The following is a 26536-nucleotide window of genomic DNA, read 5'->3' as shown; positions in this document are numbered from 1 at the left end:
CATGTTGCTAAATGTTATACTCAACAATATTGAATTGACTATGAAGAAAAAATTGCTTCTTAGCTAAAATGACTACTGTTAGGACTCTTATTGTTTTAGAGTCCATTAAAAACTGAAATATCTATCAAATGAATGTTAAGAATGTTTTCTTAAACAGAAATCTTATGAAAAAAGTTTATATAAAAGTACCACCAAGTTTGTCACTTCCACAAGAAAAAGTTCTTAGACTTAAAAAGGCTCTATATGGCCTCAAACAAGCTCCTAAAGCTTGGTTTGATCGTTTTAACTCTGTTCTTCTGATTATGGATTTCATTCATGTTTGCTGATACTGCTTTGTTTGTTAAGGATACTACTAAAGGTATCATAATCATCCTATTACATGTTGATGATATGATCATTACAAGTAGTGACAAAGAAGGTATTAAATAATGTAAGAACCTACTGCAAAAAACTTTTGAAATGAAAAATTTAGGTTTTCCAACATACTTCTTGGGGATTGAGGTTGCATGCTCCACTAGAAGCTATTGTTTATTACAAACTAAGTTTAATGCAAAGATTATTGCTAAGTAAGGTATAACAGATGATAAAATCATGGAAACACCTGAAGCAGGAGGAAGCAAAATGAAGATTGATGATACAGTTTCACTTACCAATCCTACTCCCTACCGACAGCTTGTGAGATCTTTAATGTATCTTAGTATCACTTGCCCTAATATTGCTCATGTGGTTTATACAGTAAGTCAATTTCAGCATGCTCCACCAACCGTCCATATGAGAGTTGTTCTTCGTATCTGTAGAAACACAAACCAAGATAGAGAGAAAGAGAAGAAACACACAATATACGTGGAAAACCTCAAAGAGAGGTGAAAACCCACGGAGAAGCTCTAACCTAGGGGCACAACCACAACCCTAGGAGAGAGAAAATGTTATTCCACTTAATCAACAATTACACCATAAGTGGGATCAAATAAGAAGGAGACCCGCCTAGGGTATCGAGCCACTCTCGGTACCCGTGCCCATGGGACCGGGTCTATATCCAGACCCGGTTCCCTATACACGATATGTTAACACTCCCCCTCAAGCTTGGCATACATGTCAAACATGCCAAGCTTGCTTACATTTTTCTCGAATTGAGATGTACATAAAGCTTTGGTTAGAACATCTGCAATTTGATCTTCAGACTTCATATAAGGTAGGATCAACTCCTTTGAATCTATGCGTTCCCGTATGAAGTGGCGATCAATCTCCACATGTTTAGTTCTGTCATGCAGAACGGGATTATTCGCAAGGTTAATTGCAGACTTGTTGTCGCAGTACATCTTCATCTTCTCTTCTGTTTCAACACCAATATCTGCTAGGAGAATCTTTAACCATAACATTTCTGTAACTCCCATAGCCACAGCCCTGTATTCAACCTCAGCACTGGATCTAGAGCAAACTTCCTGCCTTTTACTTCTCCATACAACCAGGTTACCCCCCAGAAAGATACAGTACCCTGTGGTAGACCTCCTAGTATCAGTACATCCTGCCCAATCTGCGTCAGAGTATCCTTCAATATTAAGTTGGTCTTGCTTAGTATAGAGTAATCCTTTTCCTAGGTCATTCTTTAGGTACTCCAACACTCTTTCTGCACTCTTCTAGTGACAATCAGTAGGAGCATGCATAAACTGACTCAACACATTTACAGCATAAGTAATATCAGGTCGAGTAAGAGTAAGATAGATGAGCTTACCAACCAGCCTCTGATACCGCCCTTTTCCTTCCTCATCTAGGATGTTGCCAGTTTTGATGCTTATCTTTGTACCGGACTCCACTGGAGTTAGAAAGGGCCTACATCCAAGTTTGTTTGTCTCATTTAGAAGATCCAGAGTGTATTTCCTTTGGCTCATAACCAGCCCTGTCTCTGACCGAGCAATCTCTATTCCCAGAAAGTACCTTAGTTTACCCAAATCTTTAAGATCAAATTCAGCAGCTAACCTCTCCTTCATCTTCCTTTTCTCTTCTTCATCGTCACTTGTGACTATCATATCATCAACATACACAAGAAGAAGACTCACCAGGCCATCTCTCTGCTTAATGAACAGGGTGTGATCACCATTTCCCTGTTTGTATCCATTCATCTTCATCACTATCCTCAGTCTTTCAAACCATGCTCTAGGAGACTGCTTTAATCTATACAAGGCTTTCTTGAGATAACAACATTTTCCGCTTTGAACATATCCAGGAGGCATACTCATATAGACTTCTTCTTCTAGATGGTCATTCAAGAATGCATTCTTAACATCAAGTTGATCCATGCTCCACCCCTTTTGCACGGCAAGTGCTAAGATGACCCTCACAGTTTTCAGTTTGGCAACAGGGGCAAAGGTTTCAAGATAATCAATACCATATTTCTGGCTGAACCCCTTTGCAACAAGCCGAGCCTTATACCTTTCCACAGTACCATCTGGTTTATACTTCACATTGAACACCCACTTTGAACCAACTAAATGAGTCCCCTTGGGAATATCCACAACTTCCCAAGTGTCATTCTTCGCCAAGGCATCCATCTCCTCTGTCATGGCCTGTAGCCATTTAGGATCCTCTCTAGCATCTTCCACACACCTGGGAATAACAGACTTAGACAATGATGTTATAAAGCATTTGTAACTCTTACTCAATTTCGCATAAGAGTCAAATCTCTGAATTGGATGAGAAGTACAAGACCTGGTGCCCTTGCGCAGGGCTATAGGATTAGGAAGCTCTTCATTGATTAGACTTGGGTCATCCGGGAAACTCACAGGATTTGGGATTGGTTACATCAACATTTTCAACCCCATCTGTCTTCTTCCTTTTGTACACCTGGCCAAACAAATGATCACGGGCCGTAGGCTGATTATCAACAAGACTCTCGTCCATGTGACAGTCTCTATCATCTCTGACTGTGTCTGCCACACTGTCACTAGCCTTGTAATCCAAGAAATCCATAAACTGAATCAACTGATTTGAGGAATACTCTTCACTACTGTTCCCTAGATACTCTCCCTGAAGAGGATTCACATGAAAGTATGTCTCGTGTTCATGGAAGGTAACGTCCCGGGAAACATAGACTTTAGAAGTGGTAGGATCAACACATTTGTATCCCTTCTGAGTGGAGGAATACCCCAGGAAGACAGCCTTGATAGACCGAGAATCAAGTTTCTTGAGGGTGGGACTATGGTCATGAACAAAACAGACACACCCGAACACCCGAGGAGTAAGAGGCCAGCGATTCTGAGTTGGCCAAAGCATAGAGTATGGGGAATGACCCTGCAACACACGGGTAGGCATACGGTTGATAAGGTGGGCACTAGTGAGAAGCGCATCACCCCAGTAGCGCTTGGGAACCTGCCGATGGAACAGAATAGCCCGGGTAACATCAAGTAAATGGTGATTCTTCCGTTCAGCCACGCCGTTTTGGAGAGGTGTGTAACTACAGGACGTTTCATGAACAATACCCTTGCTCTTTAAGAAATCATCTAGGGATTGAGAGACATACTCTCTAGCATTATCGGTGCGAAAAGCTTGGACAGACGTCTGAAACTGAGTCTCAACAAACGCCACAAAGTTTTTGACAATAACGGGAACTTCACTACGTTCTTTCAACAGATACACGAACATACAACGAGAGTAATCATCAATAAGGGTCATAAAGTAATGAAAACCACGACACGTGGGTACTCCCGAAGGACCCCAAACATCAGAGTGAACCAAAGCAAATGGACGAGTGGTTTTATTGAATGAAATAGGGTACGAGGCCCTAACATGTTTAGCCAACTGACACACTTCACAGGTGAAGGAATCCATGGAAACAGAATAAAACAAACTAGGAAACAACTTCTTAATCAACGGAAACGGAAGATGACCAAGCCGCTCGTGCCATCGCATAATAGTAGATCTGTCTTCCATGCCTGACAACTGCTAGTGGCTGAAATAAGAGCAGACGCAACCTGCACAGGCAGTCTGTAGAGCCCATCAATAGCCGAACCAATCACAATCTTCTGCCCCGTCACCAAGTCCTGCAGAAAACACCGATCAGCAGAAAAGATCAGATTACAGTTGAGTTCTTTAGTAATACTGCTGACAGATAACAAATTCACAGGAATATTGGGAACATGAAGAGCATTATGAAGACAGTATTTATTTAACAATGACAAACTCCCTTTCCCAGCCACAGAGATAGAAGAACCATCAGCCATAGACACACGTTGTTGCCCAGAAGACAATTTGTATTCTTGGAACATCTTAGGGTCCCCTGTCATATGATGCGTAGCGCCACTGTCAACAATCCAATCACCATGTGAGGAATTACCTTGGTCACTAGTGGCCACGAGAGCTTGGGCTAACTTAGCCCCCTCAGACGTGGAAGCATCCTCCTGAGTAGTAGACAATCGGCTGATATACGCTTGCAGATCTTTGATTTGATCGGAGGAAAGCTTAGATTTGGCAACATTTGAAGGACTACTCTGACTAGGCTCAGGCACAGAAGGACTCCGGTGGCTAGAAGGAGGACGACCCCGGACAAGCCGCCTCTCAGGATGAAGATCCCAACAAAAGTCAACAGAATGTCCCAATTTGTTGCAATGGCTACACCGCCGAGCAGGACGCTGTCCAATCCCAGAAGCACGACTAACAAAGGCTGATGGAGAACTCCCCTGACTGGTGTCAATATGCATCACCTGGCGACGCTGTTCCTCAGATTCCACACGGGCATACACCTCTTCAATTCTGGGGACCTCGTCACAATTGAGAATTTGGCTCCCAATGGATTCAAATTCATCGCGTAAGCCTCCAAGGAAAATAAACGTCTGATTCATCCATTCTTTGTCCCAGTACAAGGCATGATCAGAACCACAGTGCCAGTCATCATTCACATGGTAGTCAAGTTCCTCCCATTTAGTCTTCAGGGCTGCAAAGAAAGAGGCTACAGACAAGTCACCCTGTTTAAGAGAGTATATGCTACGTTTGATTTGGTACGTACGCAATACTCTCTTCTTACGGCCATACATCCGTGCAAGCACAGTCCGCATGTCGTAGGCAGTCGATTTACGCAAGATCAAAGGCTGAATATCTGCGGAAACAGAACTAATAATCCATACTTTAACCTAACTATCTTCCAACGCCCAAGTAGTCCATCGCGGATCGGTTTTAGAAGGTGCTGGCTTCTCCCCAGTAATGTAGGACAGGCGACCACGATTGGTTATCCCAATTTCTAGGGCAGCAGACCAAGAGAGATAGTTATCCTTGTTCAGCCGGATGGAGGTGACTTGAACAGGCAAGATCTCGCTCTTGGTATTGCTACCCGTGTCTAGGGCATCATCGATCTTGAGGGACATCTCCTTGGCCATCACAATCACCAAGGATAAGGAATACCCAGCACCAGAGACGACAAACAAGAGGCAGCGGCGCTAGACGGCGGCGGTGCTAGTGAGAGCGACGGCGGTGGGCAGCGGCGGCGCTGGACGGCGGCGGCACTGGACGGCAGCAGCGCTGGACGGCGGCGGCGCTGGACGGCAGCAGCGCTGGACGGCGGCGGCGCTGCAGAGAGCGAAGGCTGCGGCGGAAACAGCAGCGGCGGAAACACGACTAGCACACCAACGATCTCTCACGCGTTGGCTCTGATACCATGTAGAAACACAAACCAAGATAGAGAGAAAGAGAAGAAACACACAATATACGTGGAAAACCTCAAAGAGGTGAAAAACCACGGAGAAGCTCTAACCTAGGGGCACAACCGCAACCCTAGGAGAGAGAAAATGTTATTCCACTTAATCAACAATTACACCACTGTCAACAATCCATTCTTCCATACAAGAATTACCTTTTTCACCAGAAATGGCCAAAGCATGGTTAACCTTCACATCATTTGACACTTCGGCCTAACCAACATCAATCTGACTTAGATAAGCACGGAACTCACGAATCTGTTCAGCTGAGATAGAGGCTTTCCCTCCACTAGAGTTGGTAGCATCAGAAATAGATTTCTTCCCACTGGATGGTTTCCCTTGACTATTCTTCTTTTCTGGATGAAGGTCTCAACAAAAATCCACTGTATGACCAGTCTTCTTGCAGTGAATGCACTTGCGAGGAGGTCAGGCAGCTCCTACAAGACCACGGCTAACAAGGGCAGACCTCTCATTATACGAGATGTGATCCCCCTTTTTGCCAGTAATAACAAGGCGTCGTTGCTCTTCAACCGCTACACGGGAGTAAACACCTTCAATATTAGGTAGTGTGTTAGAATTAAGGATTTGACTCCTTATACCTTCAAAATCATCATTCAACCCTGCTAAAAATAGGAACATCCTATTCTCCCATTCTTTGGCTAAATAGCGCACCTGATCTTGAGGAGAATCCCAAGTGTCATCAGAATAGTAGTCAAGTTCCTCTCACTTAAATTCCAAGGCAGCATAGAAATCTGCTACAGAGTGGTCACTTTGCCGTAGAGAATAGACATCATTCATCAACTGATACACCCGAACAACTTTCTTCTTTTGGCCATACATCTACTCAAGTATAACCCACATATCCCTCGCAGTCCTCTTGCGAAGAATAAGGGGTTGAATCTCGGGGGACACAGAATTGACAATCCAAGCCTTAACTTGGTTATCCTCAAGAAACCATGTGTCCCAAGCAACATTCGTCTCAGCCGGTTCAATCTTCCTCCGGTTTATATAAGCAATTCTACATTGACCTGCGATCCCCATGGTCATAGCAGCAAACCATTGAAAGTAGTTTTCTTTGGTAAGATGAATAATGGTGACCTAAACATGTATATTTTTAATTCTAACACCCCCAACCTCAGTCTGACCAGTGTTCACAGTAGAGGAGGATGATTCAGCCATGACCACAAATCAATACTGCAGAGAGAGAACAAGAACAACTATACAGGAGCTGCAGCAAGCAAGACAGTGGCAGGCGTCCCCCGACACATCCCAAAGAACCAATGGCAGAAGAAGACAAGCTAGGCGACAGTGGACGGCGACACCAACACAAGCGGCGTTAGACAGGACGGGAGCAACGGCAAGCTGGTGGCGTTCCAGGTGCAAGGCAACGCCAGAAACCAGCGACAGAGTTGGCGACGATGCTGGTGGCGACAGAAACCATCGGGCGAGCAGCAGGGCAGCAACATTGGTACAGGTGACGCAGCAAAACGTCGTCGCAAGGAACTGGGAAGTAGGCGATGCAGACAGCAGAGCATCGGGCGATGGAGAGAGTCGATGCCGGAATAGGCAGCGTCTAGCGATGCAGGCAGCGGGCGATGGCAACGCTCTGCAGAACGAGCCTTCCCTACAGAACGAGCAAAGGGGCTGGCCGACGATGATAGAGCAAAGAGAGGTGATGCGTGGGACCTGCTGACGACGGGCGGTGGGCAGCACCAACGGCACAAGAGACGTCAGCTAGAGAGCGTCGGGCGATGGATGACGACGGTCGGCAGGCTCGGGCGATGCAAGCAGTGGCAACAATAGAGCTGGCGGCGATGTTGAAGGGAGCAGTGGCGTCAGGCGACGTCGCTCCACTGTCACGCACGGGAACTCCACGGCAGGCAGTAGACAGCAGAACTCCACGGGCACCACAGGCTCCACGGGACAACAGTATGACCAGGCGACCTTGACAGTGGTGAGATCCAAACCAATCCAAGATGAACAGTAACAGAGGTACCCTCCACAGTAGAACACGGCAGCAGGAGCGATGGCGGAGGATCAGCCAGAACTTCACAGCAGCAAGTCGAGCCAAAAAAAAATTCTAGAGATTTGGCTCTGATACCATGTAGAAACAAAGACAAAGAACAGAAACACGATGTAACGTGGAAAACCCTTCAACACGAGGGAAAAAAACCACGGGTGAGGAGAACTAGTGCCCACTAGCGACCAAACACTCTCTCTTAGATTTTCATTCACTTACTAAAAATTAGGGTTTACACAGGCTAAGTAGGGTCATAACAGCAATACACTGGATCAGGTCCAGATCCAGACCCAAATATATCATACGTCAACACTATTGCAACTAATGCAATTTGGATGACTGTGACTCTCTCTCTCTCTCTCTGTCTTTTTTGGATATATACATACATGTATATATAAATATAAATATATATAATAAATATATATATATCTATATCGTCGAGAGTTGTTTCTAAATCGTGTGGAGATTTTTGCAATTTTGTCTTAGTCATAGGGTGTCATTTTTATTATTTTTAATTTCTTTCTGGACTTCTTTTGTAATTTCCCTACCGACCCTAATCCTCATTAATATGGGATTAGGACTAACAAAGATTTAATATTTCTCTCCCTCTCTCTCTCTCAAACTTGCGTAACATGGTATGAGAGACGGCAAACACAGGTTTGGTCCGACGCCAGCAGGTTCTTTTTCTTCATCTTCTTTTTCTTTTTCTTCTCCTTTTTCCTCTTCCTCCTCCTTCTCCTCTATTTTCTCCTGTCTCGGCGCTGTAAGGAGGTTGCTGTCATAGGCAATCAGGGGTCTGATCTCTGCTATGCTGAGAATTATGCAGCAGTGAACAGACTTCCGTAGGTGTTGCTGGCAATGATCAAGGGTTATGGGTGGTGAACTGAATAATATCACTTATTTGGAGTAGTTCTAGTACAGCCTTCAGTTAGTGGAGATCTGGCATCTTCGTCTAATCACTTCGGTTGAGTAAGTTGTTGTATGGTCATTGAAACCAGATTTGGTATGTGGAAGTTGGTTTCTATTCAGACCCATAGATCTGTTTTTGCCCTATTTAAATGTGTTTAAGCCTCATTTGTAATCAGTCTTTGAGTTAATGAAAACCCTAATAGTTATTTTGCATTCTCTTTCCATTTTTCATTCTTTTGTGCATCTCTTTTGTTTAACCCTATATTAGTTAGGCATTTGATCGTGGATTAGAGGAGTCGTCCTCTTTTCCACTGCATCACTAATATTATCTGCTGATACAGCATATCATTCAGAAAATCACACTTCTGATACGAACAATTGACAGAAAATGGCACCGCACAATCACTATGTCAATTATATGTTTCAACATCAGATGATAGACTGAATATGGCCAATAATTTGTAAAATGCAACTAATAGAACCCATATAAAGCCAAACAAAGGATCCTAGAAAAACATAATATCCACAAAATCAATTTCTTGAATGTAGTTCTATATCTGATATTTATATGGTAATATGGCGATATAATGCATGAAACAGAAATCATTAACCAAGATGCCCTTACAGTAGATGCACTTCACGCTTCCTTTAACTAAAGCAATCTTTATGCGCACAAAAGTAAAATGTAATAGGACAAAGCCATAAGACTCATGAATGAGACTGCAAGAGTGCGGTTACCAAAACATGTGCCTACCTTCCATATATAGTTTGGTACATGACCTTCCAAATATGCAGCATGAACCTTATGTGGAACATTAACCTGGAGAATGAAAAACTTAAAAATATCACCAGAAGAGAAAAAAAAGGGTTGCACTGCATAGCACATTGAAAAGGCAACTTTCAGGCTCAAGCCACAACCTCAAGAAGGACAGGACCATAAACATCTCTCCTTAGTTTGTGCCTATTTCTCTGTAACCAATCATAAGCCTCAAATATTTTTTCAGCACCTGAATTACGTAATGCTTGCAAAAGTTTGTTGTTTGTGTTTTCCATCTCATTCAACCTTGAAACAGTGGCCAACAACTCATATTACTACCAAAGGTAAACAAAGAGAAAAATGAGAGAAGAGACAAGATACAAAAAGTCAAACTTAACAACCCACAACCTAGTCATACACTGCTTCAATGAACTTTTCTTTTGAATTAGCATTTGTTCCTTTTCAGTCCTCTGCAACCTCTCCTGATTGGCAGATACTTCAAACTCCACTATCTGAGAGCCTAGATTTTCCTGCTTAACAGAGCTGCAAGTTATTAATTTGCTGAACAATACAATCAGCAAAAGATAGAGGCAACAAGGAATTCGATTGCAATGGTATGAAGGATGCACATGACTTTTTCATCAACTATCAGTTCACAAACAAATGTAAGTGTATACAATCAGATATGCCACCAATTCATTTAATCAGCTGACAAGGATGAGACTCAGAAAGTGAAGTAAAATATGTTCAACTAAGCTAACTGATGACCTTGAAGTGACCTGATGATAGTCTGCAAATGCAGTAACAATTTTGGCAAACTTCACTGACCTTGCGTGCAGTTATTCGTAGCTGGTAAGCATCTCAAAAAATTACTTTAGGAAAAAAAGTTTTTTCTTGAAAAGAATACTCAGAAAAAACTAAACGCCCTCGAGGCATTGTTTAACTATATATCCAGAAACCTGAAATATGTAGTCTTTTCTTCTATTTCTAAAAATATAATCTGTTAAGTATAGAGAAATTAGTCTGCAAATGAACTTCAAGATATGGAGAGAATATCTAGGGTAATCATGCAGGTCACAGAATGGGCATGCATATTCAGGAAAAGCTAAATGAGAGCACAGTTAACCTCAGGACCATCAAGCACGGAATTAGATTATCCTTACAGCTGGAACACCCCACCACTAGCCAAAACCAACCTTCTCCTACGCCACCAACCAATTTCAAGGCTTTCCACCATTCCTAAACCCTAGAACTCATTAGGTGGAGGCAACACATAACCACCACCTCATCTTGCACATCTGTCATCTCAAGACTGCCATAGCTGCTCCAAGTGCTCCCACCCACAACCACCAAAACTGAGTGGAAATTTATACAAGTCAGATTGGAATGATGTGATTCCAAGACAAAGGTGTCAATGCGATCATATGGTGAACCTATGTTCAGTAACAAAAAGATGAATGTGCCTTAAATTGCAGATGTCAGGGATGGCTTTGTCAATTGCTTGTCAGGGATGAATTTGGAAAGGTCCCTTTGTTTTTTAGCTAATATCACTGTTCATCGCATTATGAATTATCCTACCTTTTGCTACACATTCTTACAAAAGAATATATAAGCTTTCTGACAAAATGACCTGAGCATTACAAGTGCCAAGACAAATTTTATTTGAGTCCAACCTTACTGGCCAACTTTATGACATTAGTGCATTTTCCTCCCACTTTAAATAAATGTATTGCATAAAAAACTTTAATTTCTCACTATGGAAACCCAAAACTACAGGTTCAACATAATAACTTGTACCACTTAAATCAAGGCCCATAACAGGGCCATAGAGCAGAATAGTGGAAAGTAATTATATTGATTGATACCATTTATTTATCAAATTGAAGAAAAATTGGATAGAACAAACAACATGAGGACCATTTGCAACGTACAATTTCCTCTTTCGGAGGTTCAAAAGGAGGCAACTTCGCAAGCTCGTCTTCAGCAGCAGAAAGATCCACTTTAGCTTTAGCAATCTTTGTTTGTCGGGACTCCTCCCGCTTCCTTAAATCTTCCATCTCGTCTGATTTTGATTGTACTTGCACACTCTACCAAAATCCATTATCACGAAGCTGTTACCTTTTAATGAAGCTATGGGGAAAGAATATGTGCAAAGAGTAACATGAACAATACATAAGCATGCCCTGGGTCCAGAGTCAAGGAAGAACAATCAAGGTCTTCACAATCCTAGGACTTAAAATTGGACGGCTGAGAAAGAGGAAAGTAGAACAATTATAGTTGAATTTTTAGTATCTACCCACATAAAAAAGTATAGGCATTTTAGCAAGAAGTGAGAGGAAATGCATCCCACACCTTACTAATTGCCCGAGATATTCATTTTTCTAGAATATGCATGAGGTTGGATATACTTGAACCCTCAAATCTTTAAACTGCTGCCCATGTACATTGACCCCTAAGTTCACTCCAAAAGAAAGAACAAGACTTACTAGGTGGTTTTCTGTCTCGAGTATCTCCATTCTTCTTTTGGCATTCTGATTTATAAGACAGCTGACCTTCTTACATGCTGAATTTTGCTTTGCCTTCATTTCCTTTTTCTCCCTATAAAAGCAGTTAGCATCAATTTATACTGAAAAACTGAACACTGAAAGAAAGCAAAACAATTGATATCATGACCCCAAATCTCAGTTTTTGGGCAAATAACAGTGACAAAATGTTGGGACATCTGAAAAGGATTAATTTTCAAGAAAAAAATTTCGATATGCTCCCAGCACCAAACAAAAATTAAAAGCTTTAAACTAACAGAACAGAATGAGAGGGAGGTTGGAGTGACTGTTAGCAACTCCCTATCTTTCATTCCCCCTTCTATCCCTTTTCCTTGCATTTTGCACATGACACAATGGCATTTTTCTCGCAACCACATTTGTCCCTTTGACAAACCTTCTCCTTAAATTAGTAACAGTCAGATTGCTTCAAGGTAGCTCTGTTCCACTGCAAATCCTGCCAGGGCAGAGCCCTATTCATTTATTAACAAAAAATGGACATTTATAAAGAACAAAAAGTGTAAGGGGAAAACCACCCAACTCTAAGTAGGCAAAGTATCCCAGCACAGTTTAGACCCCACGGGGCAGGACTTCAAGAGAATAGCAACCACTTGACAAAGAGGTTTGCTATTTGTAAACCTAACATGATTTCTGCAGCAAAAAAAAAGGAAGATATCACTTCAGCATCTTGAGGATTGAGAAACAAGATCTGAATTTGAGCTTTCCAGTGTCGGGCCAATAGTAATGCATGCTTCAGAGGTAAGGATCAGCAGCTTTAGGGTGATCTCGATAAGAACAGCTAGCCAGTTGCTTAAGTTGTAACTCCTCCAGACTGTGAGGCATGGGGCCACAAACTCACCGTCAGGGTTGAGAATACCATAAGCCATCTTGAAGCAGTTTGGCTGTTGGAGTACCACAAGGTGAGCACAAAAACTAGAAGGGGGGACCAGTCTACCAACAGCAGCATCAATTCCTGTATGAAACCATAGCATACACGGATCATGCAAACATCTGCCATTAAGCTGCTTATCCCATATGAGTTGAACATCCTCCCAAATAGCGTTAGCTACCTGGTTTGGAGGGGGAAGAGCTTCGCCATGCCTTACCAGATTTCTTGTTTTCCAAGTATTGCCTATAACCATAGGCAGAATTGCGTGGCAGATGCCTTACCAGATTTCTAAAGCTTATAGCCATCCATTTAGAGATGGTCTTAATCATTGTCATATATATTGTGTACGGGTATTATATGGCAAGGAATTTCTCAGGCATAATACGGCAAAGTTGTATATCTCAGAAATATCTCGAGAAAATCTCGGCAAATTTTTAAAAACTTAAAACATTTAATAAATCCTGAAAAATTATAAAAAATATGAAAAAACGCGTATAATACGCATTTTTTCACATTTTTTATTTTTTTGGCGTTTTAACAAGGACACATCTAACTGCTGTTTTATACAGCTGACTTAATTTTTGCGTATTATATGCATTTTTTCGAAAAAAAAAAGCGTTTTCTCTGACAGTGGTCTCAATAATAGTATTCCCTAGCGGCATTCCACGTCCAAACCTTGTCCCCATCCATCGCCAAACCACTTTAGTCCAGCTGCAGCAGAAGAACATGTGAGGCACTGACTCCTCTGCTTTCTTGCACAAGACACAGATTAGCTAATTCAAACCCTTGTCTTTGCATCGATCAAGAGTGGCCAAATGGTTTTGAGCTGCAGGATAGCTCAACCAAGCCGCATTAGAGGACCAAATGTAGGTTTTCCAAACTGTTTGGCTTTTAGGGTGTCTTATGCAATCATAGATATCTCTGCAAGAGGAGGGGGTATCCCTACCATCCCACCAAAGTATGTCTGGGCCACCAGCAAGTTGAACAGACTTAAGGACGCGATTTAACCAACTTATTCATAGAGGGTCATTAGCCGTAGAAACATTCGTGCAAATCTGGCCTACTGAACTGTCAAGGAGCCCTTCAGTCACACCAAACTCCGGTCCCGATAGCCATCTATTAATGATGCCCCAGCCCCAAGATTCAAACCAGAAACTGGCTCACTGTCCATTTCCAAGCCTCCACTGAATAGCATGGCCAACATCAGTCCAAGCCCCAAGGATGGCCTTCCACGAAGCGGAGTGGCTAGCCAATTTCTTAGGCACCCAAAGGCTATTTCTTCCATAATATTTTTTCCAAACTAGGCCCAACTACAGAGAGTCCCTGCAGTAGGCTTTAAAAGCCCAACGAATCATCATAGCCTTGTTGAGGAGGTTAATATCATCCAGATCAATGCCCCCTTCAGCAATGGGACTGCATAAAGTTTTCTAACTCATCTGATGAGGGTGCCTACACTCCTCCATGTCAGCCCAAACAAAGTTAGCCAAAACCCGATCCAACCATTTCACAACACCCTGAGGGAGTTCGTTAGCTCTAGTCCAATAGGAGGTAATATGGAGCACACTTTTAGTCAAACAAATTCTACCAGAGCAGGAAAGTAAGCTCATTTTCCAGCACTTTCTCAAGAAGAGGCCTGCACATAGGCTCCGTGAATTTTCCTATAAACAAGGGAAGACCCAGGTAAGTTTTGGGAAGCTCCCCAATGGATCAGCCCAAATGGTTCTTGCAAGTGGTAGCAATCTGAGGCCAAGTGTTAAATGGCGTGATGGTAGACTTGCCTGGGTTGCACACTATCCCTGCACTGCATTCAAAAGGTTGAAAGACCTCTTTAAGACAAGTAGCAACTGAAGGTTTAGCTTTACAAAACAAGAGAATATCATCCGCAAAAGCAAAGGCCGAAGGGATCGAGAAGAGTCCTCTTGGATTGGGAATTTCAAGTCTTTCCGTCTTGTTCAAATTTGAGTTTACGAATGAACATCTCCATTAAAAACAATAATAGATAGGGGAGAGGGGAGAGGGGATCGCCCTGCCTCAGCCCTCTATTACCAGCAAAGAAGGGACCTTCTCGTCCATTTAAGACTACGGCATAAGACACACTATGAACACAAGCCATGATTTTCTGAATCCAAGGAGAAGGAAAGCAAAGACAGTGGACAGCATGCTATAAAAAATCTAAGTCAACCCGATCTTAAGCTTTAGATAAATCGAGCTTAAGGAGGGGAGATGCATCATGATGTTTGTCTAGACTATTCACTACCTCATGCGCCAGCAGGATGTATTCAAAAATTTGTCTCCCCGGGAGAAATGCACCTTGTTCCTTGCCCAAGATTCTTCCTAAAATATCTCTCAATGCCATTCACCATGATCTTAGTTATGATTATGAATTCGTAAAGTAAGTTGCAAAGAGCAATGGGCCGGAAGTCGCGAATGTAAGCAGCCCCTTGGAATTCAAGAATGAGTACCAAATGTGATCCGTTCACTTTCTTTACTAGTCTCCCATATGTGAAGAAATCTTTTATAGCCTCTATGACGTTTGAGCCCACCATCTCCCAGTACGTTTTGTAAAATCCTGTTGGAAAACCATGTAGCCCTAGTGCCTTGTCACTATTAGAATCAAAAACAGCCTTTCTCACTTCCCAATCTTCAACCGGTTTATTAAGCATTTTGGCTTCTGTTTGAGACACATACGGGCCAATATCACTACCATCCAACATCAAATCATTAGAAGGATCACTATTAAAGAAATCAGCAAAGAAATCAGTACACAGGTTGTGGACATGCTCAGGGTCAGTGGTCATCAATGTGCCAACAGTAATGGAGGAGATGATGTTTTTCTTGTACCTTGGATTGGCTTGGGCCTGAAAAAAAAGTTGTGTTTTTATCCCCGTCTGAGAGCCACATAACTCTGGTTTTTTGTTTCCAGAAGAGATATTCCTTTTCCAAGACCTGCTGCAATTCTTTCGAAACTCATGCCGGCCATCACTTGCCCCATATTCCCAATGCTTAAATCAGTATGATCCAAATCTGTCCTTAATCTAGCAATTTGGTCCCCCATGTGGCTATAAGTGGTGGAGTTCCACCGAGCTAGAGCCTTTCTGGGATACTCAAGTCTTTGGATTAGACGGATCATGCGGCAGCCCCAAGTATCAATATCCCAAGCCTGGTGTATCACATGATGACAATCCGCACGAAGAGTCCAACAATTGAAGAACTTGAACAGCCCCTTGCCACTAATCCTGCTATGGCCTATGGGAGTCAAGGATAGTGAGTAAGAGGGGATTGTGGTCAAAAGTAGTTCGATGCAGCACCTTCAAAGTAGAAGGATTGCGAGGAATGTCATCCCAGGCCTGATTTACCAACGCCCAGTCTAGGCGGCAGAGGATTCGATTATTCCCAAGCCTATTGTTACACCATGTGAAGCTCCTGCAAGCATTATCAACAGCACGGTTGCCAAACCTGCAAAGAAAATTCCCCAACTCTTCGCAGCTCTGGCGATTTGGTGGGCATCCTGTTTTCTCCTCCTCATGCTTGATAGCATTGAAATCTCCCATTATACACAAAGGACCTTGTAAACAGAGGCAAAGATCGCTGAGGCAGCAAAGATCTTGCTGTCGGATCAGATGGTTTGGGTGGAGGTAAACGCTGACTAAGGTGAAAGAAGTCTGCATCCAGTGACAGCAGCACTCAACTGCAATCCAAGCTGGATCTATCTCCACCGGCCGAGCGAAGATGGTAGTAGGGTTCCAACTAAGGATTATCATTGCGACATTATGACAAAGAATTGCATTAGATATAAAAGAGAGGTGGGGAAAGCCCCTCTTCCATGCTTCAAACTTCGGAATCGATAGAAGGGAGTCAATGAAAAAGCAGAGATCCAGCGAGTAATCCCACGCCAGCAGACTGTGATCTTTCTTAGCTGCTGCCTGGCCCAAACCACGCACATTCCACAAAAGAATATGCATAAAACTGAGCAAGAGAGATCACGGTTTGTCCAGTGCCTCCCACAATTCTAGGTTAGTCGCCATTGATTCCTGCTGGACAGCTGGGAGTCCCACCAACCGGCCTGGTGCAACCCCATCCTGCCCCGACCCTGTATTTATCAAAGATCATCAATCTCCTCAACAATGTAACATGAACACTTCCAGAAAGGTGATGCACCCACGTCGACACTAGTCGACATGAGTGCAGGCCTAGACGTGTCTTGGGTGCAGCACCGCAGTTCTGACTGTATCGGGTGTGGTCAGTAGACCTGAGGCTGAATCTGTCAAATTTTGGACTCAGTTAATCCATAATCATTCAAAATTTAGGGACATTTTTTTAGTTCACCATGTGTATACATGGTAAACAGCCGCCCCTCCTGCTTGAGAAACCTCCAACAGAGGACCTTTCATCGATTTCCAGCATTCAGCGGGCAGCTGCTTTTTCTGACATAGCACTGCTGTCACTAGCATATATGCTTCTCTAGCAAACACATTCATCTCCAGCTACCCTATTTTCTTCCTTCTTTCTAGTGAAGCCCTATTTTCTCCTGTGGTTTTCTTTTTCGTTTTTATTTTTTTTTGGGTGAGACTATCAGCAACCTCTTTTCAATGGCACCTTTTTCTGCCATTGTTTTCCTCTGCCTGTTTGATCTCAAATGCACTTGCTGTGTCTTAGCATGAGGCATCAGTCATTGATATTTTTCATGCTGATTTGCTGATTGTTGCAGCACATTATTATCTTTTCTTGTGTATGTTGGCAAAAATTTTGATAATGGATAGCAATTGCGAATGCTGCATTGACGACATATTGTATGTTCAGATTTTGTTTGTTTAAAATTATATATATATATATATATATATATATATATATGTGTGTGTGTGTGTGTGTGTGTGTGTGTGTGTGTGTGTGTGTGTGCATGCGTGCATGTGTGTGTGATCATGTCCCCATACCTCAAGTTTGTTGAAATTGCTCCATACATGTTCCATATTGGCACCCCAATCCATACCCATGTGACATAGCTTCTCAATTAACAACTCAACAATAGATAATCTTCCTCATATTTAAGAACATCAAAAACCATGTCATATTCTAATCAAGCACTAAAGCATCCAAAAAATCCCACTAGGCTTTACATGCACAAGCAAGTAACTGAAATACTTTTTGAGACTTGACAATAGCATTCTTTGATATAAGATGATATTTATTCCAAGTTTAAAGAAGAGAAATACTCAATAGGTTTCATAAGATCATTTAAAAGCTTAGCAGCTGTATCCAGCTTCTTCTTAGCAGCTTTCTCTTGCTCTCTTGCCTCCAGGTATTCTGCTTTCTTCATATCATATTTCAGCCATGGAAGTTTCTTCCTCATAGTCTCAGCCTGCAATTGGAAATCAGCAAGATGTCAAATTATTTCAATATCTCGCTATATGATTTTTGAAAAGGTCAACTGACCTTTACAAGCAGCTGTTCTCTCTGTCGCACACGTTCAACATCTTTTTCTTGCTCTGCATTAAGTGCCTTTAGCTGGTTTAGGGTTTCACTGTTTTGCTTTACCGTCTGAAGAAGCCGAAACCTTACATCAAGACTTTATAGATAAAAAAACCAACAAGAAACATCCAGTCCTTATAATAAACTAACTACATACAGAAACGGAATGTGGAGACAAGAACCTCACCACTTCAAGTTTCTTCAGTTCTAGACTTTTATCTACAAGAGCACGATGTTTAACTGGCAGTTCTGGATCACCCACAGCCTTCTCAGTTTCTTCTAAAAGCTGTATGGGACTTAATTTAGCAAACTCAGAAACCCTGTCTTGTGGTAAGAACTGCAGAGCATGAGTAGTCATTGAGATCAGTGACCACATTTTTACACAAATAGAAATAACAGAACTGCTCAAAACATAGCCACTGCCAAGAACTGAAGAAAGGTCAAGAAGATAATACATGAAACAGTCTCAGACTCAACAGCATAAGATTGTAAAAGCACCCTCAACTTCAAAACCAAGTGACTAAGTAATAAGATTATAAACTAGAAACATGCCATAAAGTTAGAACCTTTCACTTATAATCTTTAAATATGCTCTTCCGTCCAGAAATAACAAAGATGTCTAGGACGATAAGGGTATGTGCAGAACAGAACACCAACTCATAGGATGTAGAGTTTTATTCCACACATTTCCTGAATTGGTGAAACGACTTAGAATGCCTTCTAAATGTTTCTCAATGCAAAAAGGAAGCGTAAGCCGCATCCCTTCTTTGCAACCCAGGCAGTCTCCGCCAGAAACAAATGCAGGTGGGATGTTTCACACTTTTTAGGACATATAACAATGTACTGCCATAAAAATCAGATTTCAAATTAAATCAGACTGTTGATGTGGTGAATCTGCCTATTCAGCATGAAGCAGAGAAACAGTGTTTAAAAACTTTCTGAATCATTGACTCGGTTGACTCGGTTTGACTCGGCCCTCTAACTTTCTGAATCATTGACTCGGTTGACTCGGATTGACTCGGCCCTCTAACGATCAACCCAGTAAGGGAACTCAGTTTTTGTTGAAACTCAGCTTGACTCGACCATGATGCCATCAAAACTTAGTTTGACTCAGCCAAAACTCGTTTGACTCAGTATAGTCCAGTGATAAATTTTGTATTTTGTAATAATTAGTAAGGTCATTTGTTTATTAATTACTTAATTGTTTAATTAATTGATTTTTGACATGACTCTTCTAATTTATTGAAATATAATAATTTAGAATTATTCTTCATTTCTTAAATTTACATATTACGAATGAAAAGGAAAAACTAATTAAGTTCAACTTCTTGTACGATGTCTTTATTTCAAGGTTTAGGACATTGGACTCTTCAGTTATGGATTTTTAATTTTATATAATATTAACATACATGTCGAATTTGTTAAACATTACACGGTTTAAATGTTGAATATATTAATCTTACTGTTTGATTTTTATTGACTTGTTTTTCATTGATATATAAATTCTTGCCACAGTTTATTTTTTAAATATGCAATTATAGATCATGTTATCAAAAAAGATAATATAACTTATTACTTGATAGTATGAATTATACATGTATTGAAGTCATTTTACAACTTTTACAACTATGGAATGAAAGCAATAGTTAACAAAACCCGGCCCGGGTCACTGAATTGACCCACAGAGTCACTGGGTTTTAAAACATTGGTTGCAAACTCACAAAGGCATTACTATATTCATTGTTTGAAAAGAGTAATATACATACAAATTAATCAAAAATAAGAACAGCTCTTGAAATATTTAAAAGGAATAAAAGATGACACATAGCACCCCCATCAACAACTGAACTGAAACAGTTTGCTGCCATTTGATTTGAATCGGGCTATTCAGGCTGATCCTATAGGTTCCAGTGTTGTACGTATCGTACGATATGGGACCATATCGTATGATACGTATCGTCGCGTTTCAAAAATACGATATTATATGCCACCTGTATCATACAGTTACGATACAGGCACCATATCGTATGATACAGCTACAATACGTTACGATACGCTAATTTTTACTGATTTTTTCAGAACTTTTCTATTTTTTCTGATTGATTTTGTGTTTAAAGAAAAATACGATACAGTTACGATACGATACGATATTTTACGATACATCGTATCTTAAAGTTAGACCAATACGGCTTACGATACGCTTTTTACAACATTGCCTATGACACTGCACCGTACAACTAGCACAGTAGATATTAATTCTCAATGTAAGATACAAAACCTAAAACATGTCTGATTAAGCAGAAAGCTTACATATTCTTAAAATATAGCCAGAACTTTGTGTTCCATAATAGCTCACATCTCAATTCAAAAGCCATAGGAGGGTTTCAAGTATGGTTACAAATGTCGCTCTTGGGTTTTTATTGGTGAGCTTTTTTGCAGGAATTGTCGGCAAGGTTTTTTATTTTCGGGAAAACCTTGGAGTTTTAAAAAATTTTAAAAAAAATCAAATATTAGATAAAAATAAAATAAATGAGAAGCTAATAAGAAGACATAAAAAATAATCTGTTAAAATGATAAAAATGATAAAATAATAAATAAAATAATGAACCAAAAGTTAAAAAAATGAAAACAAAAATGAAATAATCACAACAAATTCATTTTAAACATTTTTTGAAAATATTTTGCATTTTTTCCTTTTTTGTTTTTTTTTATTTTTTTTCCGTCAGTATCATGATATTTGTGCTACGGTTTCAAGTTACATATCCCTTTTTTCCTTAAGAGCTGCTAAAATACTTCCAAATTAGTAAGCTATAGTGCTATACCCTTTATCCATTTTCAAATTTCCAAAAGAACCTTTTGTGGACTATGGACTGCCTTGAATTCACAAGTGGAAGGAGAACCAGAAGAATATCTAATGATGATTCTAGATACAGAATATGTCTAGCCAATGTTATATGTATAGGTTTAGAAAACCTATACGGTACGCTTACGATACACGATACACTCATGTATCGTAAGCGTGATACGGGCGATACACCTCCGTATCGTACGATACGGGCGATACACCCCTGTATCGTACAATACATGTAAAAACACAAAATTCTTTATTTTTTAAAGTTTAAACACTCCTCCCTCTCTCTCTTCTTGTACTTAAATACTCCAATAGACGTAGGAGGGAGAGATTTTGCTCATTTTCATCAAAAATAACCGATGATTCATCAATTTGGGAGATATTATCGTTGAATCATGAAAGACGATAACTATATGTTTTGAACTTATAAAATTGTGATGTAATCTAAGTCCTAAAACTCCAAGTCCTAAGACTTTAAGTCCTAAGATTCTATAAAATTTTCAAGTTTAAAATTGCGATGGATGCTTATTATGTTATTTTGAATATTTGATTTCTTATTTTTGAATGTCTTGTTGATACACATGATTGTTCCTTATGTATGATGATCTTTTTCATATTTGAATACATTTTTCTTGATTTCTGATTTTTTTGTTCATTTTTTCAGATTTTTAATGATTTTTCTCTATTTTTTCTGATTTTTAAATATTTTTTAAAATTAAAAAAAATAATTTTACAATACGCTACGCTACGTTTGCGATACGTTACGATACGGCGTATAGGTCGGCCCGACCGATACGCGATACGCTAAGCGTTTTATAACATTGTGTCTAGCATTTCCTGAAGTTCTGGTCGTTGTGGCATTTATGCTATAATACATAATGGCATAAGAATGGCACAAGCTTTGCAACATTTCTTGTTTTAATTAGACTTTCCAGTTTCCATGTTTTTACCTCCAAACAAATTTTTTGGAAAATGCTTGTCCAACCCTCATGTTGGAAAATGCAGAGATGCATTACTGTATGTTCTCTCAGATGTTCTTCCACATAATTTGATGAAAGCTGTGATAAATTAACAAATATCATACATGATTTGACATTCTAATAAAACTTAGAGAATCGTATATTGGCATTGTGCAGAAATGGTGAGAGCCTTTACATGGATCACCTTGTGAGAGCCTTTACATGGATCACCTTATCAAGGGTGTCTCCAAATGAGTCTCATGCAACATGAACTCTACTTTTGTCGCTGAAAAGTAAAGAATAACAAATCACTGAAGTGGACAGTTACTGAACACCTCCAATGCAAATTTCACATTGATGAAAATAACCTTTTTGTAGTTTCAAACAGTTAAAATATCAAAGAGAAAGCACAATGAAAGAGAACATGATTATGGAGTCACAAATTAACAATGAGATATACGGATGCAATATTTGATGACACTTTCCAGTGATCTCCAACTAATTCTTTTAACGGACTAGTTAGGGATCATGAGATGCAGAAACCTGAGTTAAGTTGCCAACTTGGATGTTGAATCTCTGAATAAGGTCAATAACATCTCTTTTTGGTGCCGCTTTGCCTACAAATAGTAAATCAAATAGGACGTTACATCTAAGACATTTAAATTGAACATCTATTAAGATAATTTTATGCAACCAGCAAAAGTTTTTCAGACTGTCAAACATACAGGGGTCTCAGTGTATCTGCATGCAAATGTATGACGATGGAACTAACAGCTTTTAACAAATACTGCTGATTTATTAGCAGGGAAGATGTTTGACACAAAGTCAAAATAATCCCACATCTACTCTGCAATTCTGTTCTGCAGAAGGATGAAGAAAGAACTTGATGGCCCCTTCCACTTTGATTAAATTGACTTACTTGCATCAGGTTATCTCAAAACTGTGAAGTCATGACAAGGTAATAGCAGTTAAATACATGCAAGTAGCAAAATAATCTTGGCAAAGCTATTCTGGACTTTTCTTATACAGAAGTAGCAAAGTTTTTAAAGAGCATACATCAAATATTTCATTTCAAGTTTCAGTTTTAACTTGGGTAACCTAAAACAATCAAAAGCATTACAATGTCAGTATATTCCGGGATTTTTAAGTCACCTTTGCTTCTTTGGATATTCAAGCTGCACGCTCTACAAACTTCCAGCAAGTTCGCTAGACTTTGGACAAAAATGTTTTATGCTTGCGTAAGAAAAAGAACTCATCTGAAAGATGCATCTCTCACTAGCCAGACTACTTGAAGAAGATCAAATTCCATAATTACAACATTACAAATGTCATGGTGCAGCCTGACTATTAAGCTTCAAAATTAGCACGTTCTATCCTCCCATACCATATAGTGCCAACACAAGTAAGTAGGTAGTTCAGTTGTGGGTCACTGGGTTGACCCGTCCCAGACTAAAAGCAAAAATTATCTAAGTGATAATGATAATTTCTAAATTTTAATAGTAGCTCTCAGTTATATAGAGTCGGTGCACGTCAGGACTCAGGAGCTTCATTTTGATCCTGATACTACACATTCATATGCAGAGGTGAATGAGTGTCCTTTCAATGTTGTATCCCTATCCAGTCTTAAAAACCCTCATTCTGTACAAACTCACATTATGTACTCATGGTGCCAATATCCTATTCACACCACTAACAACGCGATGACTGTGTGAATATTTTTACACTATCTGACCAAGGGTGATATAGAAGATACAGTGATACACACACCTCTCTATCAGATTAAGGCACCATGGGTCCACACTAAATCGTAAAGTTTCATAAGCGCATTATGAGTTGTTAATCTGTGGCCTATATAGAAAACGAGAGCACCTCTTGTAGGAACTATTAAAAATACCGAGATACTACATAAGATATAAAAAATTGGCCTATAAGCATATACTGTCTCCAAATCGAGGAATTCCAAGATTGACAGCAGGACAAGATAGTGCAGGTAACACTGAAAAATTCTATGACTTTATCCGTACCAATTTCAGCTAAAAGCACTACTCAAGAAAGCTTGTTCTTTGCACCCAGTAAAGTTATGGCACGCCTCTATAATGGTCAATTACAAGTTATCTATATCACAGACAAATATATATATATATATATATATATATATATATATATATATGTGTGTGTGTGTGTGTGTACAGAAACAGAAGCAGGATAGGTGTAGGTTGAATCCATATAGCCAGCTGCTATATTCAATTCTGCAGCAGGTCATTAAAATATGAATCTATGAACCAGTTAACAATGGCTGATATCTGAAATTCAGAATGTTACTAAGAATTGGATATCCTTTGCCTCAGCAATTTTTAAGAGCATACGTATTTTAATCGTTATGATCAACACTATTATGGATATTACACTTCCCTGTGAAAATTTCTCATGTAGGCACCTCATTCACAGAACAGTTACTGCCAATTTTCTCTGGGTTTGAAATAGTCAAGATAAATGTGTCTGTCTTTAATAAACCAATGGAGTTTCAGTTTGTATGAACATATCACTTGTCCTCTGCACGCTTTGTTTTAACTTTTAACTTTAAATTACAACTAGAAAAAAGTGTCGTTCGTTTATTTGAGTAAAAAAAGAAAGTGTTAGCCAACTGGCGCAACTGGATATACAAAGTAACTCAAGGCAGTTGTCTTGATTTCCTGAAAAGACAAACATTTAACTTAGTTATTTCAAACCAAAGCAGTCAGATATATATGTAAATACTCCCGTTTTCATTTTAGGACCAGGAAGAATGTTTGACCATACCATCTAATAGGCTAATAACGTCGCTCGAGAACAGTAATATAGATCGCCTTGGTACCATGTAAGACAGTTTTCCATTTTCTGGATGACTTGTGGTAATTACAAGCATCCGTCATGCATTGTCTACGAATGCAATAAATTATGCACAATGACTCGTTTTCTAAAAGCGTATATGCTCCATGCGGAGAAGATTAATGATATTAGCAGAGCACCTTTACAACTCAATTTGTTAACTCACTAAGCCGTAAATGTCAGAAACAAAAATACCATTAATCTGCCAGTCCGATTTATTATGTATATCAATCTTCCGTGTTATACAGATCCTCTCGTCCGCTGTGCTACCTCGCAGGGAGATTTTTATGTATCCAGACTCCTCCCCTCGTTTCACATAGGCACCGATGCTGGAAGCCCGGCCGAGTAACTACAAAACCAGTCAATTTCCACTCACAGTCTCGAAGAAACACCACCAGCAGCAGCAAACAACAACAGAAACTACAATCCAATGAAATAAGCTTAAATAATGAGAACCTGGGGTTCTCCTGCAAGACCTAGGGCGATGGCGCAGACAAGAGAGCTCTTCCCAGAGCCGTTTGGGCCGATGACGAGATTAAGCCGAGAGCCGGGCTTGCATTTCAGGTGATTGTAAGTCATGAAGTTGAGAACCTCGATTTCGATGATATTGCCGGGGACATAGTCATCTTCGCCCCTACACAAGAAAGGGATAATAAGAGCCGTGGTTTAGGATTTGGGGAACCATCATGGACTAGTATGGGTGAAAACCCTAAAGATGCATTAAGAACGACCCACCTCTGTGCGATCTTGGAGCGTTTGGCAGAAGGCTGATAGTCCATGTAGAAGGGAAGGAAGCTGCGTGGAAACTCGATTCCCTGGCCTAAAGCTCGATATGTGATGATGGCGGGGACTGCATCAGGAAACCCTAGAACGGTGACAAAGAGTTGGTGCCAAGGAAGGTTTCCGCGCCATGAACGAGAGAGAGAGAGAGAGAGAGAGAGAGAGGGGAAATTTGGCGCCAAAGGAGCGTACCGGTTCGGTTTAAGGGAACCGAAGCATGACGGTTCGGTTTTAAATGAAAAATAAACGGGGCAGAGCGAAGTCCCACTGGAAATGCATCAAAGGAAACAAGACTACGAGAGACAAATTGTAAATGATCAGCTTAAAATAGTAAAATACAGAACCCAAATAAATTTTAAATTCCATAATTAAATACACTCTTAGTCTGTATAGTTGATTTCCCTTTACAAACCCTTTTAAGTGATCTCTTATACAAATAATGCAAAGCAAAAGATAAAGTTCCTTGATTATTTAGGGTTCGTTTGATGAAAAAGAAATCTGAAATTGAAAAAATATTCTTAGAAAGAAAAATCTTTTTGATTCTCATTTTCTTGTGTGTGTGTGATGACTTTTATTTCTTAATTTAATGAAAAAAAATATATTTCCAAATCTACATGCCATTGTTTGGAGGAGAAGCTGGTTTGATATGAGTATCATAATTTTTCTTATAAAGAGCCATATTTTTATTTACAAAATCAAAATCCACATAATATAGTCATTCAGGGTTGGCCACCTACCCCTCCCAGGACAAAGGAAAAACTCAAGCATTGCTGCTTGCCTTTCTTAATTCTTCTCATTTGCTACCTCAATTCC

The 26536-nt window shown here is 40.2% G+C and overlaps 1 protein-coding gene across 2 annotated transcripts in view; it reads right to left on the bottom strand.

The window, feature by feature from the left end:
- The window catches only part of LOC116248057 (structural maintenance of chromosomes protein 5), a 66028-nt gene extending 40120 nt beyond the window's left edge, over positions 1-25908 (bottom strand). The window contains exons 1-12 of one of the 2 annotated variants that reach the window (XR_004170955.2): positions 25679-25908; positions 25400-25577; positions 25139-25292; positions 22619-22692; positions 18453-18602; positions 18230-18334; positions 18010-18155; positions 11857-11968; positions 11302-11457; positions 9779-9900; positions 9532-9676; positions 9368-9433 (exon numbers count right to left, since the gene is read on the bottom strand). Coding sequence is in view for 1 of the 2 variants with exons in the window: in XM_031620633.2 (XP_031476493.1) it covers positions 9368-9433; positions 9532-9676; positions 9779-9900; positions 11302-11457; positions 11857-11968; positions 18010-18155; positions 18230-18334; positions 18453-18602; positions 22619-22692; positions 25139-25292; positions 25400-25577; positions 25679-25722 (1452 nt within the window). In the remaining variant the exon portion in view is untranslated. The remainder of the gene's footprint in view (positions 1-9367; positions 9434-9531; positions 9677-9778; positions 9901-11301; positions 11458-11856; positions 11969-18009; positions 18156-18229; positions 18335-18452; positions 18603-22618; positions 22693-25138; positions 25293-25399; positions 25578-25678) is intronic. The other variant, XM_031620633.2, reaches the window with a different exon arrangement.
- Between the last annotated feature and the right edge of the window lie 628 nt (positions 25909-26536).

This window comes from Nymphaea colorata, chromosome 2 (assembly GCF_008831285.2).
Source record: "Nymphaea colorata isolate Beijing-Zhang1983 chromosome 2, ASM883128v2, whole genome shotgun sequence".
NCBI lineage: Eukaryota > Viridiplantae > Streptophyta > Magnoliopsida > Nymphaeales > Nymphaeaceae > Nymphaea > Nymphaea colorata.
This window is presented reverse-complemented; position numbering and strand designations above follow the sequence as displayed.